Source organism: Sitophilus oryzae, unplaced genomic scaffold (genome assembly GCF_002938485.1).
Source record: "Sitophilus oryzae breed Bouriz unplaced genomic scaffold, Soryzae_2.0 scaffold_809_pilon_pilon, whole genome shotgun sequence".
NCBI classification, from domain to species: domain Eukaryota; kingdom Metazoa; phylum Arthropoda; class Insecta; order Coleoptera; family Curculionidae; genus Sitophilus; species Sitophilus oryzae.
The window spans coordinates 123,644-141,128 of record NW_022147427.1 but is presented as its reverse complement, the minus strand read 5'-3'; the positions used below and the strand labels follow the sequence as shown (position 1 = coordinate 141,128).

General features: G+C 33.3%; 1 protein-coding gene across 1 annotated transcript in view; it reads right to left on the bottom strand.

The window, feature by feature from the left end:
• The window catches only part of LOC115888901, a 137,025-nt gene that overhangs the window by 83,150 nt on the left and 36,390 nt on the right, over nucleotides 1–17,485 (bottom strand). Inside the window, exons 3-4 of the mRNA XM_030908784.1 lie at nucleotides 9,640–9,767; nucleotides 2,302–2,313 (exon numbers count right to left, since the gene is read on the bottom strand). Of these exons, the coding sequence (XP_030764644.1) occupies nucleotides 2,302–2,313; nucleotides 9,640–9,767 (140 nt within the window). The remainder of the gene's footprint in view (nucleotides 1–2,301; nucleotides 2,314–9,639; nucleotides 9,768–17,485) is intronic.

The following is a 17,485-nucleotide window of genomic DNA, read 5'->3' as shown; positions in this document are numbered from 1 at the left end:
TACCCGTCCGTATAAAAAGCAGGCGAAAAAATGCGTTAAAATAAAAATAGGTAGATATGTGATAAGAATGTTCCAGAATTCGTATTTATTTGTGTTTTAATAGCCAAAACGAATACATAGATTCTCGTGACAGTTCTCGTGTAAAATTATCGTGATACTATATCAAGAGTTATTAATAATTTTAAAACACATCGGTGCATGTCCCCACAAAAACACAAAAAGCTTGATGTGTTGATTAATGAAGAACAGGAGTTAAAGCAAGTGTTCATTTGTGCTACCGCGGATCAAAATCCCACGTTTTCAAGTAATCAAATTGCTGAGGTGGTTGCCCTGCCCACAATGCCCGTATTGTTCAAGAATATTTGAACAATACTTTTCCCAACCGTTTAATTAGTGGACATGGAACTATTTTGTGGCCCGCTAGATCACCAGATTTTTCTCCCAATGATTTCTTTTTGTGGGGTTATGTAAAATCCAAAGTGTATGGTCATAATAGGGCTAATAATCTGGATGAGCTTCAAGTAAAAATACAAGAGGCTTTCCAAACTATTAGCCCTAATATGTTAGCCAATGCCAGACGGGGATTGTACGATCGCCTAGGCTTCTGTCTAGCACAAGAAGATGGTCTTTTTGAACACTTGTTTTAACTTCTTTTTATTTAGAGTAATATTTTAGTTTTTTTGGGGTTTAGAGAATTTATTTATTTATACTTTTGGCTTGTAAACACACTCAAATAATAAATGTTTAAGTACTTTTATTTTAAATGTTACCTTAAGTGAAGGTAAACACTTAAAATGAAAATAATAAATACTCGGCACTTCTCGCGTCGTATTCCTATTCACAACTGCAACTGCGTACTGCTTGACCAGCCGACTAGCCGGCAGTGAATCTCGAGTACGAACGCAAATCGGGTAAACGTAAATTCGTCCGGCAACTTGCTATGTTACTAGTAACCTGGTCTTCTCTGTATATTTAAGTGAATACTATCAACTTATTCAGCTTATTATTTAAAGTGTGATAACCGTTGATGGAAGTAATAAGAAGATGCGCAACCATAAGATTTCGTGGCACAAAACCTGGCCGAGATGTATCTGGCGATACCGTCGGCGTCGCCGCTAGTCAACCTGTTCGAGATTTAGTTTAGCTCTGAGCCGCTGCACGCTGATACTCGTTTACAGCGGATAAAAAAAGTTCCGCTTTCAATCGACAGAGTGGGTAGTTGCCGGAGACAGTGTTGCCAGAACTATGGATTAATCCGTAGATTTACAGATTTTAGGTACGGTACGTTAATAATTCGGATTTTTTTTTATCATTAAACAATTTAATATCATACTATATGATTAAACAAACGGCGTAAGAGTTGGCTTGGAAATGAATAATCGCTGTTATTTCATTATGTAAAATATTATGGCAAATGTCAATAGCCTTCATTTTCAAGCCAACAAAACGGCTTTTTTCGATCATAGGAAATATTCAGTAGGTACCTATAAAATAATTTTTATTTTTGTTGTTTATTCTATGTTTAACACGAATAAATTTTCAATACATAAACGCGAATATTTCATCCAAAAATATCTTCGTCAAACATTACAGATATTATACAATTTAATATGGCAACACTGTCGGTTTCAGTTTCATACCGTCTTCGATATGCCTTCGCTAGCCCAATTAGAGAATAGAGTGTTTTATGCGTTGGTCGCAGGGGAATGAGTAGAGGTCCACCGTACAACAATTAAGACGCAAGGGGATATCAAATTAACCTTGTCACGAATTTATCCATTAGGTTGGGTATCTTCCCAATTCTTTCAATCAACTTAATAACGATTTTCAAGTCAGTATGTGATGATTAGATTCAGTTTGTCGTTTCAATATGACTAATGACACCTAAGGTTATAACAAACAACTAAGCTTGTTATTTTGTTTTTAAATTTTGAATATAAAGCCAAAAAACATTTTTGTTAACACTATAAACCACACACACAATTATACAAATCAACAGAGCCTTACGTAATATCAATCAAGAAAAGTAAATTTTAGCAAAATTCAATGTCTTAAATTAAAATTTTGACAGACGAAAGACCCTGCTGATAATGGTACGTAACAAAACACTATCTACAATTTACGCAGTGTTGTGTGAGCTACCTATACGCTACCGAAAGCAAAAAATTATCACAAGTTATCAGGTCAGTTTCTAGCATAAGAATTGACCCTTCGAAAAAGCTCTATCTAAATTTAAAAAATGAAAAAAAATTAAACGGAAAACAAAACTCAATCGGGTACTTAATTTATCGATGCACTGACCAGGAGGTTGTCCTAAAAGAAACAAACCAAAAATATTAATTTTGAAGGTGTATTCCTAAATATTATAAAAATAATAGAATATTTTATTAAATAATTGACTTTCAGTTTCTTTATGTAACTTTTCATTTATTTTTTGTCACTCTTTATTCGGTTTTTTTGGACTATAATTTTTGTGAATTTAAGAATGAGAGTAATTAAAAAAAAATAATAAATTAATACAAGTATTTTATAAACAACTGCTGCCAGATAAAACCTGGACCTATAATAAGATAATGACTACATATAATTATTGGGTAAATGTATATAAATTTTATCGTAAGATAAAATATACAGGGTCCCGCAATAATGCGTCGGCCATCTGTAACTCCTAGAATAAAAACCTTGGGAATCTTGTTGAAGTGCAAACTTGAAGTGTGTACTAGGATATGTACTTCAGGAAAATATTTTAACATCTACAGGATGGCTTAAAAAAGTATGAGTGGATAGGGATGGTCTTTTAAAAATGGAACATCGTGTACATTATTGCCATTTTGCTTCCTTTTAGATCACTATACTTAGTCCTAAGATATGAATAAATATATTACGATAGTTTTAAAAAAAATATTTTTTATTTATTAATATCTCTGAAACTATCAAAACATAATTACTCAGGATTATGTAAAGTGATCTATATGGAAGCCAAAAATACAATAATATACAGGGTGCTCCGTTTTAAATAAATCATCCCGATCCACTCACACTTTTTTGAGATATCCTGTCGAAGTTATAATATTTTCCTGAAATAGATCTTAGTATATACGTTAGGTTTGCACTTCCGCAAAATTCCCAAGTTTTTTTTTCCAAGACCTACAGATTCCCGACGCACTATTGCCGGACCCTGTATATCATATTTTAAATCTACTTCACCGTGTTCTATAAAGAAAACCAAGATTCTATAGAAAAAGTTTCGAAAAATTACGTCAGATGAGGGCGTGTCTCAAGAATGTTGGCTCTGGTCTAAGGAGAATCAGTGCCAAATCGTCCCATCTATGGCCGGCCCTGTAACGCCAAGGAAAATCGGAAAGCCATTTTACAAATCCCGTTGCCCGTCGACTTAGATTTATTTACTTGAAACGACAAAATTGGGAAGAGAGGGGGATATATTCGGCCACACGCTGGTTTTCCTTGAAGATTTTTTAACAAAAAAAGAGCGATGAAAGAAAAGTCATGTAGAGATTTAAAATTTTTCGGTATTAGACGTTGTTGATACTAAGCCACAAAGGAATAAACAGAAAATAATAAATTATTGATAATAATATAAAATACAAGGTCTATTCTATTTAATTTTATGATATTAAGAATTCATACGTTTTCTTTTTTGAATGTAGAAATAGTACCATAATAATACCCATAAAGGTTTTTTTTGGAGAGATGAATCCGCCACATACGTATAGACATTTTTTGCAAAGTTGGATACTACGTCTGGTTTACATCTTGATCAGGGTGGGACTAAGGATTTGATATTAAAGAAAAATGTTGGTCGATTTCGGTATAATTGGGGACGGGTTATATAGGTTGATGGACTATATTATGACCCTCGACGTGTCGAACCGATGCCTCTAAATGGACGAAATCATCAAAATTTTTCTCTTAATTATGAATCGATAGGAACCAAACTCGGCATGTAGATGGACTCCTCAGACAGACAGACGGAGAGACGGCCAGACGGGCTAACGGACAGACAGACAGACGGAAGTGACGGAACTAAGAATAAGTTTCACTTGAAATATGCGCCAGAGGACACATAATTTTTTTAATAACCTTTCTGTTCTTTAAATCCAATTTAAAGGTCTAGATGTTTTACAAATATAAAATTTCTCATATTTATATGTTTCTATATATTTTTAATTTTTACATACGACACTTTGTACCTATATCACATTTTTGATTTGTTTTTAAGTGTTCATTGGTGGGTCAAAATAGATCTAAATCTATCTAGATCTAAGTCTATTTTGAAGGATGTTCGTATGTTAATATTGTTTTTTTTCTGAAACGCCTCGTATGTATGGAATTGTAGTTTTCAGCAGAGAAATGAGTATACAGGGTGTCCAAGGCTGAGAGTGCATTATAAGTTTCTAGAGAACTACAATATCTAGATCAGAGTTTTTTTGCAAATCATTAATTCACAACGAGATCTATCGATTAAAATATTTTCAATATAGCGGGACCTCCAGAAATACCGAAAGTTAACAACAACTTCCTTATTTTAAATGGATACCCTTATTTTTTATTACATACTTAAATTATCTGTAAAATTTTATGTATTTTGATATTAAACACTCTATTCTCAACATTGTCCATTTTTGAGAAAAAAAATATTTAAAATTTTTGGACGAAAAAAACTGTTTGTCAAAAAAATGTGTATAGCCTAAACGTCAAATTACCACAACCACTGCGACATAAAGAGAAAACGTTATGTGTCATAGGCATCTATTTCAATGGAATTGTCTATGGAAATTTCTGTCATGGAATTGAGCGATTAAAAAATTGTCATAAATAATTTTTTTTTCAAATGGAAACCCACCTTTTTATTTCGCTAGTGAAAAGGTTTTTCAATTCGTTACTTTTTGCCTATACATGTTCCTATACATAAAATAAATCGTTTTTAAGTTACTTGGATTTAGCTTTGCAGGGTATATTTTTCTTGATTTTAACCAGTAGCCCATGACTTTAAACGTCAAGTGATGTAAAACAATACCAATTTTGTCGTTTGGCTATGTCATATTGTGACACTTTGTTCAAAAAGCAGTATGTCATCGATCATCATTTCCAAGCCAACTTTGCGCGGTTTTTTTTGATCATACGATATATTATTAATGAATCAACTATTAGATATCACTAAAGAACGAATATACGGGAGATTTATTCTTATAAAAACACTTTTTAAACTCTCAAGCAGGCAGTATTTATAATATAGGAAGTTAAAATAATTAGTTTTCTGACAGATGGAAATAAATTGTCTGATTGTTTGACACTTAATTTCAAAGGAAGTTAGATAAAATCAAGAAAAATATACGTTTTAAAACCTAGATAAACTCTATAATAACATCTAGATAACTTAAAAACCATTTATTTTAAGTATACAAACATGTATAGTCAAAAAGGAACGAATTGAAAAACCTTATCACTAGTGAAATAAAAAAGTGGGTTTCTATTTGAAAAAAATAATTTATGACAATTTTTTAATCGTTCAATTCGATGACAGCTAACGCCATTATTATATGACATTCGAAAAATTCAATTTTTGAAATAGATAGCCACATATTTTCTCTTAATGTCACAGTGACTCTGGTGATCACTATATTTAACTTTAAGCTGTACAAATTTTTGTGATATGTAGTTTTTTTCGTCCAAAAATTTTAAATATTTTTTTTTCTCAAAAACTGTTAATGTTAGGTATAAAGTGTTTAACATCAATATTCATAGAGAAAAGAGAATTTAATTATGTAATAAAAAATGGGGGCACCCATTTAAAATAAAAAAATTGTTGTCAACTTCCGGTATTTCCTGAAGTGCCGCCATATTGAAAATATTTTTAATCGATAGATCTCGTTGTAAAACAATGATTTGCAAAAAATCTCCGATCTAGATATTGTAGTTCTCTAGAAACTTCTAATGCACGCTCAGCCTGGGACACCCTGTATATGAAATTGTAGGTTGCATATAATTATCGATGTACTTAAACAGCCGTTAAACGGTAGCCTACTAAAATGCCGTTAATAGATATTGTGACGTCGTTCATGTCGGCGGAAAGTAATGCCTAGCTATAAGCATTTTGCAAGAGCACCTGTGGCTCTGTGGCTGAGGCTATCGCTTCGTGAGCGAATGGTCCGTGGTTCAAATCTCATGCCGACCAAGACTTTTTTATATTTTTTTTGCTTATAGCGTTTATTGCATTGGTTTCACTCTTTTTGGTTGAATTGGTTTAGTTATTTGGTGGGTTGGTTAGCGTGGTTATTTGGAGGATGTTAATTCATTGGTTAGCTGGTTATTTGCTGGGGTTGATTGGTTTTTACTAATTTATATTTGTTTTTTATATTTTTTTATCAGTGTCGACGTTAGTTGTGTTGGTTAAGTTGGTTATTTGGTGGGGTGGATAGCGTTGGTTAGTCCTTATAAAATTTCTATATTTCATAAAGCCGTCAAGTGCGTCACATCAACGACGTCATACCTATTAACGGCATTTTAGTAAGCTACCGTTTAACGGCAGTTTAAGTACAGCCTATAATTATTGTGTATTGTCTTCATTTCGTGTATCCTGGCCTAAAGTTTGTGCCTGTATTTTGTATTTCGTTTAATGTTTTGTTAATAAAAGATGGTGGATGATCCTTTTTTATTAATATTTTTTAAGCGGTTTATTTCTATATTTAAGTTTTTTTACCCGATGTTTCGTCGAGAAATGAACATGTCAAAATACCTTCAAAAACGTTTCATTTGACTATAAAAGAAAGGTTATAAATAAAAAGTATTAATTGATTTTCGTGTTGTGCGTGTCATTTTCCTTATTTTCGTATTCGGTGGAATATTTTTTGTCTTTTCAATTTCCTATCAAGGTTTTGCTTCGGTGAATAAGAGTACTGGGGGCGTCTTAACGACTTTTTATCATGGAAATTCTTTGGCTTTTCAATGTCTCTGCTTTGTCTGCCAGAAGTTTTTTACTCGAAGAAAGAAAACACCGAAATGGAAAATATACGTATAAAATTCAACAAAATAAAAAAATCTACATTTAATAGTCATATAGCATAACTGATAGCTATTTATTTAAGAGATATATATGGCTCTACTCGTAATATCAACTATTTAAATAATAAGTTTACAAGACAATTTTTCGTAAATTCGGTAAAAAAATAAACTAATAAAATTCCATCATTTCTATTCCTTTCGCTGAAATATTATTTTTAATGCCTCTCTCACGTTTTATTTACAATTGAATTACTACTTTCCAGTATATTGAACTTTTCTACGTCGTTGAATATGCTGGAAAATATTCATTCGCATTTTTCTATAAAAACAATTTAGTTTTTTCATTTTCACAGCATTGTCTGGCCGAGGGATTTATTCTGTTACAAGAAAAATGAGAATCGGAAAATTTAAATTTCAACAGAATACTGATTGATAATAACGAGTGCGAAGGAAAATCTTGTAAATAACAGCAGCTTTATATTTATATTTCCTTGAAATATATAATACCTGAAACTATTTACAATAAGTCGATACGATAACTCAATATTAGACGAGGGGTGCCTCACTCGAGTAAAAAATGTACACGTACTGCCAAAATATCCTGCCACTACTAAGCGACTACCAATGACTATGAAGAAGACTGCCTATGACTGCCATGTAATTATTATAGGTAACTGCCATAAGACTACCAATGACTGCCAGCGACTGCCAAGAAAATGTACAGGTAATTCCAATAGTGAGACACCCCTCGATATTAGGTAAGATTAGGTAACATCATATACAAGGTGTTTCAAAAAACATGTGCCATCTCTCGTGGGGAGATTCCTCACGTAAAAATAAGATTTGTTTTCATATCAATGTAGGTCCGATTCTGCTTTGTGTCGTAGCTACAGGGTGTTAAAGTCTTAATATTTTTTAGATTTATTATAATTTTCTTCCAAGTACTTTTAGCATTTCGAATGAAATTTTGAGGGTAAAAGTTACTATAAATGCGACATATTTAAAGCTAAAAAAATGTCGACATATGCACCAGGGACGTGCATATGGGTTATCACTGGAATATTTTTCTAAAAAAACATGTACGCCACTGACTTTTTTTTCTTTTGTTAACAGTGTAAGCAGTTTAATTAAAAGCGAATTAAAAGTTGTCTCTTGATATTTTGTCGATTTCGGCCTCCTTGATGAGATAAAAGCAATTTTATTAATTTGCCTTGATCCAAGTCTAATACCAAACTTTAAAAAAATAATATAATTAACTTGCGAAAGCTTTAAATAAGTACTAATTGATTCCTCATCAAAAAATACGAAAAACAGTTTGTATAAACATGGGTATGGAAATGCATAGTTTTAGAGTTACAGGATGTTAAAACTTTTTAAAATGAGGTTTTTTGTAATAATTATCTTAAATACTATTATTTTTTAATTTGAAATTGCTGTAGGTTGGACTAATAGTAATACTTACTAATAGTAATATTATTTAATAATAAATTCAGTAAAATATATAATTTATTATTTTTATTATAATTTTATTAATTGTGATTAATAAAATTGCGTTTATCTCATCAAGGAGGCCGAATTCGACAAAATATCAATAGATAACTCTTAATTGGCATTAAACAGCCTACAAAATTTTGATATCAAAAGAAAAAAGTCAGTGGCACACATGTTTATTTTTTGAAAAATATTCCAGTGATAACCCATATGCACGTCCCTGATGAACTTATCAACACTTTTTTAGCAATAAAATATGTAGCACTTATAATAACATTTACATTCAAAATTTCATTCGAATTGCTAAAAGTACTTGGAAGAAAATTATAATAAATCGAAAGATTATTAAGACTTTAACACCCTGTAGCTACGAAACAAAGTAAAATCGGATCTATGTTGATATGAAAAATAAATCTTATTTTTACGTGAGGAGTCTCCCCACCAGAGATGGCACATGTTTTTTGAAACACCCTGTATATTCGATACCAATTAACCTTTTAGTTAGGTAATCTAGGGTGCAATTTTTAAATTCACTGTTGCCAACCAAGGACACCATTCGGCGCCGCGCTGGCTAACTGGAATTTAAATTTCCCACTGGGGATTCAGGTGGTAGCTCTGCTGTAAAAAATGTCAAGTTGCGAGAGTTATTTATTTATTTCCTGACATTGTCATTCATTTTGACACTTTAGTTTTGTATTGCGAGATTTTGGTTAAAATGTATTGTATTGCGATACTTTAAGCTCAAAAACTTTTTCTAGTAGACCTTGCAGTTGGACATTGTTCTTTTTAGAGCCTCTTTTAGTGCCAAGTGTACAAGATAGCTTAATAGCCGTTGCAAAAACTCTTCGCGACATAATTAGAATATTTTGAACGAGAAAGCAGTAGTAATGGCCCTTTATGTCGCTTAATTGATGTTAACGAGGTGAGTTTTGTTGATATAAATAATATATGTTTATACATTTATAATTAATTTACTTTTGTTTCTTAAAATATTTTGATTAAAAGAAAATATGTAAAAGTAGGCAATGCTTAATCACGTAACTAAAAGTTTATTTGGTATGATCTATAGAGTGCCTCGGTGATAAGTACAAAAATATTTTTTTAAAGATAACAAGAAATACTTACATGGCAATTGTCTTCATCCCATCTGAACCTACAATTATAGTATCCATTACATTTTAAGGTTGATGATATGCACGTCGCGTCCTCGCAATCGAATTCGTCGTCAGCACAGTTTTTCGTTTTAGATTTTTCTGAAAAAAAGTAAAAAGAAAGTTTGTACATGAGAACTTGACCCTCCCAAACCCTGTTTCAGTTCTCGTCTTTAGTTTAGCTGGAGGATTAGCTCTGTTTCATCTATGTGATATACTTTAAAGGCTAGTTTCTTTGTAAAAATAAAGAATAATAGTTTCTTATACAAACGAACTGAAAACAATATGATCTAGAGAGATCATTTGATCTCACTAGATCATTTTAGCCACTTTTTATTTTTTTTAGATAAAAAAACGATATTTGGTGTATTAGTATATGACATAAATTAAAATTGATTGATTGATATTCAATTTTTTCGGTCACTTTTTGTTTAAGCGGAAATGACTACAACTTTTGAATTTTAAATGGCACCCTCGGTATTTTTTTACTTTATTCGATAGAAAATGACATTCTGAGTAGAACGACATATCATATGTTGTCAACTCTTGACATTTTCGCTTTGAACAAAATTGTATTTTAAATTTCAATCTAGAGTGCCATGGCTGTGTTAAAAATACTAATTTTTAATCAAGGAGCCTTGGAAAAATAGTTTTGATCGTCTAATGTTTTCAGTGTCTTATTCTGGCCGGTTAAAAGACGCCCGAATCATACATACATACATACAGCCGTTACTCGCTGACGAGTATTCGACACACATAAAGAAAATGGTCACGCAAGGCGTTTTCTTTCATGAGCTTTTCTGTGACTGAAAAGCTCGATACGTGATGTTATCTGCCTACCGCACTCCGGACATTCAAAAATCTCATTGCTTTGTTGCCTCTCTACTTTTTGGTTGCCGCTGTTAACTGAGTTTACAACCCTTCTCCATTGAGTTCTATTGTGAGCTGCTTTTTCCCACTCATTCTGCATGTTAATTCCCTTTAAATTTTCGTGGAAAATGTCTTTGTATCTTTTCAGTTGTCCACCCGGCCTCCTCTTACCGTCCACAAGCTCACCGTAAAGCAGAGATTTTGGTATGCGGTTTTCTTGCATTCTGCATACGTGACCAGCCCATCTTAAGCGGGATTTTGTGACCATGACTTCAATACTCTCGCAGTTAGATTTTTCAAGGACCGATACGTTTGAGACATGATGGAACCACCGGACTCTTAAGAGTTGTCTAAGGTGTCTCTGTTGCAACTTGTTCAATGCGTTCATGTGTCGGCGGTAAGGCACCCAGGTTTCGCTCCCATATATCATGGTGGGGATTATAATTGCTCGGTATACTGCAAGTTTTGTTTTTGTACTCAAGTCATGATTGTAGAAAACCCTGTCTTTTAATTTCCAGAATGCTCTTGAGGCGCTACTAATCCTGTGCTGAATTTCAGAGTCAATATTGGCCTTTTCCGAAATCAAACTGCCAAGGTAATTGAATTCCGCCACATATTCGAATAGTTCTTCTCCGATTTTTATAGCATTGTTGTGATCTTCCGGGGGAGTGCACATGATTTTAGTTTTGCCGATGTTCAGCTTAAGGCCCAAAGCCTCGTATGCCCAGGTATATGTGTTCAACATTTCTTGTAATTGTTGTACCGTGTTTGCAACTAGAGCGCAGTCGTCAGCGTATTGAAGTTCTGTGATAAATTTTGTACGTGTTTTTGCCCTGAGTCTTTTTATGTTGAACAGACCGCCGTCATATCTGTATCTAATGCCCAATCCTCTCTCCTGCAGTTTGCTGTCCACTATAATGGAGAGCGCTGCCATGAATATGTTGAATAGGAGAGGCGCTAAGACACATCCCTGCCTAACTCCTGTATTTGTTATTTGTTGAATGGGTCGCTCAGTGATCCATGATGTGACACTCTTGACTTGTTGTTGTTATGGAGGCTTTTACACACTGTAAGAAATTTGTTGGGTACACCGAACTTTTCCATAATTGCCCAAAGCGCATCTCTGTTCACAGAGTCGAAGGCTTTGTTAGATCGATGAATGCAACATAAAGTTTAGACTGCTGCTCTTTACTTTTCCTGTAGTTGACGGATGGAAAATATGGAATCGACGGTGCCGCGGTTGGTACGAAAACCCGTTTGCGATTCTGGAAGAATTTTTTCTATATGTGGGTGCAGGCGGTTTGACATTATTTTTGCAAGAATTTTTCCGCCGATAGCCAATAGCGAAATTCCCCGGTAATTTCCGCAGTGTGATGCACTTCCTTTGTTCTTAAATATATTCACTATATTCGCATTGCGAAAATCCTGAGGTACCTCTCCGCTTTCCCATACGACATCAAAGAGAGCCTTAAGATGACCAATAAGTTCTTTACTTGCACACTTATAGATTTCCGCCGGAATATCGTCACAGCCAGCTGATTTGTTGTTTTTAAGCTGTTTTATGGAGGTCTTTATTTCTTGTTCTGTTATTGGGATGTCTAATACATCGAGGTTGTTATACTGAGGTATTGTGTTTAATGCTTCCATATTGGGGTTGTTTTCTTGGTTAAGGATATGGCTGTAATGTTCTTTCCAGCGATTTCTAATTTGTTCTTCCTCTTTAGAAGTTCGCCATTTTGAGCCATGATTGGGCAGCTTACCTTCTTAGTTGGGCCGTATACTTCTTTTACAGCCTCGAAGAATTTACGATAATCGTGATGCGTGGCGTACTCTTGAATCTGATTCGCTTTTTGTGACCACCAGTTATCCTTTACTTGGCGCAGTTCTCTTCGAAGCGTGTTGTTGGCTGCTTTAAAGTTGTCTACCAGTCTTGGATTATGTGGATTTGCAGTGACGGCTTGATATGCCGGTTGAAAGACGCCCGAATCGTATTTTTAATAATATCCGAATTTTTCTAAATGGAACAATGGTGGCTCATTAGCATTTTTTGCGAAATTTTACGTATTTGGAAAAATAATTTTTCTACGAATAATTTGATATCACACACTTGGTATTTAGAGTCAAATTGTCCTTAATGCGATTCATAACGATAACGATCAAATAAACCATACCTATTCGAAAATGTCAAAAATTGACATATGCTATTTTATTCTATTCAGAGTGTCATTTTCTATCGATTAAAGTAGAAAAATAGCGAGGATGCCATTTAAAAATCAAAAGTTGTAGTCATTTCCCGTGAAACAGGAAATGGCCGAAAAGAATTATTGAATACCATTAATGAATCCTAATTTATGTCATATACTAACATACCAAATCTTGTTTTTTTATCTGAAAAAATACAAAAAGTTATACGGGTGAGCCACTTTTGAGATACACCCGGTATACAGAACTGGATATATCAACGTCACAAGATTATCATTAGGAAGGGTGTCTGCATTATTACGACATGTAATTTTCATACCTTCTTTTTTGCAATTATAAAACGTTTAATTAGATCCGTCCTTTCTCATAACTTTACTTTGCACATGCGCATTAAAAATCGAACGTCTTTCCAATCAAAAGTGTTCAAATTTTGTATTAATTTTGTACACAATATTGCACAAATTTTAAAACATTTTACCAATTTTATATTTTTGTCATTTGAATTGGAATATTTAATAACTGGTTATATGTATAGATATGTATAGACAAGATTGAGTCTCATCTCAATAGAATCCAGTGGCGTAACTAGTTATTCGATGGGAGCTGTCACTTTTAATATATGACTCAAACTTTTTTTTTTAAATAGGACATTCTGTATATTATATATTTATTTTATTAGTCTTGTTATAAACTTTCTAAAAAGATAATAACTTATTTTTATAAATAAGGTAAATGCACTATTTAACTTTTTAATATAAATCAACCTAGTTTAAAGAGATTATTTTATTTAGTTTAATTTAACCAAATAATTTTATACAAATAAAGTGGGCGCTGTTTGACGTCATAACAGATATTGCGCTTCTGCATAAAAAATTTAAATAGTAGGCTATATTTATTTTTGCACAGTTAAATAGAGCATGAAATTTCCAAAATATTAGCATAAATCGCAACTTTCTATCTTCTGTCAAACCGGAGATTTTAAGAGAACAAATCATGTTAGGTTGCCGCTTAGGATTATATGGTCTAAAAATTATAGTAGCACCTAGACTAGGAAACAAAAAGAGGTAAATTGGTTACGTCAAAATACCAAAACATAGATTTTAATTTCATTTTAATTGTTATTTATCTGTGTTCGTTCTTGATTCTACCCCATAAATTAAAACCCAGGCATATTGAATTCGCTAACCTAGCTTGTAGCGTTTTTTTATAAACATTACCACTGCGAACGGCAGCTTTTCATCGGAGAGCAGTCGTGGATAAGGTATTTCACTGGAAAGAAAACTAATTAATAACAATAAACAAAAAAATATAAATATTGGGCGCCAGGCATGTACAGAGAAAGAAAACACAGTTGTATATTACTTAAAACTAATTACTATATTTATTCATGATGAATTCTGATGGGAAATAGCATTGTACAATTTTAATAATTATTATAGTGGTTAAATACTATTACAAGGCGTAATGTAATGAAACCTAAGATCTAAATCATATTGTAACTACTAAATCGACATAAATGTTCTTAATAATCTAACCACTAAATATAGTCTGTACGATATCGTTTAAAATGTACGTTAAATTAAGACTGAAAATCGACTGAAGATCAGAACCTAAATCTACACTTAACTGTTCTTGAGGCAATCCTGTTTTGAAGAGTAGCAGCGTGAGGTGGGCTCATATCTCTGCACTGTCTCTCGGCTATCCTGTTGGCCAATACAACAAAAGGGGCCAGGATGAGGACACCATGAATCAATACAGCCGTAGCTACTGACTAGGCTTAGAAATGGGAGCGAAGCAGCATGGGGCTTACGCTGTATCCATACTGTGGCAATATGGGGACACTACCCGTACCTTGGAACACTACTAGGACCTTGGATAATGTCCGTAACTTGGACCATAACCTTGGACACAGTCCGTCCATAAGACAACGGTACAGGGGAACACTACCCGTACCTTGGATACTACTAGGACCTTGGATAATGCCCTACCTTGTAAATAGTCCGTACCTTGGACCCTAAAAATATGAAACTCTTGTTTAAAACCAAACAAGGTCTAATAAACAAAATAAACCTACCTCGAATTACTTCCGAGGGCTCAATAATAAACAAAGAAACTGTCCTTTCTTCCATGTAACATTCTGGAGGACAAAAGAAAAGGGACGCCAACGTGCCAGCAAACTACAAATACAAGTTAAGTTGGGACATCCAAAACTCTACCCTAAAAATATTCAATAATAATAACGAATCTAATAAAGATAATATCTCAGCTTTACCTGTTGCTTCGAAATGGCAGCTGATTCAGATTTTGCAGCAAGATTTAAATTATTACCATTTCTAAAAGTCGGGTGAACAAAAGTGAGGTTAAGCGCGGAGAGAGTTGACAGAAGCGATGTTGACAGCGCCTCCACAGAATAGTGAAACGATAACAGGGCTGCCGACTAGAGAACGTAAAAATTATGCGTCAAATAAACTATCCCGCCTGAACGAGAGGGAATCCGGTGATGATAGGCCAGACATCATATATTGTATGTAAAAAAGACATGTAACGAACTAAAAACGTTACAAGCTGGCAATATATGCCGCTCTAGCGTCTCTATCTACTAAAGTAAATGGTATCCAAGAAGCCCCACATATTCGTAGCAAAATCAGGGGCACAACTGCACCAACTGAAAAAAAAACATAACACAAAACAAAATTTATACTGGAGATCATTAGGAAGAAAAGCCCTTTTAAAGGAGCCCTAGTTTGTTTAAACCGGCTAACCTAAACCAGAGTTATCCTTATTTTAATGAAAGCAAGTTTAACCTTCCCCCACCACTTAATTTTATGAGATAGAGCAAAATACTCTATATCAAAAAATTTACAAATTTCTCGATGATTACAATAGTAATATTTAAAATACTTGTTCACCTGCATATTTTTTAGAAAAACCCTGTTTTCTGATTGACTATCGGAGAAACGCCCCCTAGCGGACATTTCTTGAAGTTAAAAATAATTTCTAGCGATTTCTCTTGGTCGATTTACTTATGAGAATTTTTTTCCTAAAGTTATACGATAAGTAGTTTCTGAGATACTGCCGGCGTCCATTCTTAGGTGGCCACCCGGTACAATTGACAGATTGAAGCTTTCATTTTTAATTTAGAACGACATATTAAAAAGCCAAATAATTTAGCTACAAATTGCTTAAAAAATCATTCAAATTGGTCTACTAGAACAAAATATTTAAAACATTAAAATACATGAAAATTTTAAGGTGTTCGTTTATCATGCCGGTGAGTGAAAAATAAAAAATAATAACAAAATATCGTATTAAAAAAACATTAATTTGGGTTATATTTCAAAAAAGACAGCTTCCAGCGAAAAAATAATTACGCCACTAAATTATACGTGAAATGCCTTGTATTACAAGAACTAAATGGGCTAGGACAAATCTCTATCTAGCATGTTTAGTTTCATAAAAATCATTAAAATTACATGGTGGCAAAAAAAGGACAGAAAAAATACCCAAGCAAAAGTCCAATAAATAAACGCCAGAGAAAATGACGGCAAAATTCATCATGGTCTCGGGATTCAATTTTCCACCCTTGTTAACGGGCTGAGGATTCGCTGACAAGTTATTAACGGAGGCGTGACGAGTGTTGAGGGGCGAGGCTGTTTCAGAATGCTATCTGCTGATAACGGCCTCTTAAAGGTCGATGTAACGACCTAACTTCAAAATATTATGTCCACCCAAATCATTAAGAATAATAATCCTAAACAAATGCCTCTTTGGTTAGTTATAAAAAAATTAAAGGCCTATAATAATTTTGTTTGCATTTGAGAAAATAAGCTTTGGACAACAGTTGTAATCCTAGATCATATATTAACCATATTATAAAAAAAACCGATGTCAAAGACAGCTGGAGAATGACAATCGATGATAATTTTGGCGAGGTCAAGCCCTAGACGTCATTACTTGGTCCGTAATTTTCTATGCTTTTTTTTAATGGCGCTTACTGCCAGTTGTCTTAAGAAGGGTGTAGTTTATTTTTATATTGAGCAAAAATGATTTTTAAATGGTCTAGTTTAAAATTCGAGAAAAAAGCATATTTTGGAATTAAATTTGTGTGTCTGAAAACGTTCTATCCTTTTTTAATCTTTCTATAATTAGTGTTAACTTTGCCAAGTTGTATGTCAATCTTTAGTAAATGACGTCAAGAGATGACCTCTTCAAAATTATCAACGATTGTCATTTCCCAACCGTTTTTGACGCCGTTTTTTTTCGATTATACGGTACTTACGCAGATATATCAACGCCCTAAGATTGAATTGTCCACAGAATAGTGGATAATTCTTTTGAAAAAATTTTACCAATTTTATATTTTTTTCATGTGAATTCGTTTAATCACCTGGTTAGTAAAATACATGGTGTTTCACAAAACATATGCCGACGACGTTTTTTTTCGATCATACGGTATTTGTTTCATATAGGATATTAAAAACGATATTTATTTTTTAATTATTATTGGCCAAGACAAATAAAAATTATACACAGGGTGTTACAAAACGTGCCACATCTCGTGGGGAGATTCCTCACGTATTTTGATGGTCAAACATCAACAAAATATTCCTTATGTTTGGACTAAATTTTCTCGAAAATAAAGGCATAATTTAAAATTCCGTTACAATACGGAAATAGATTGAAATTGTGTGATTACAGTGATATATAATTTATATGGTTTTGTAAGAAATTGCTCGCTATTTTATGGC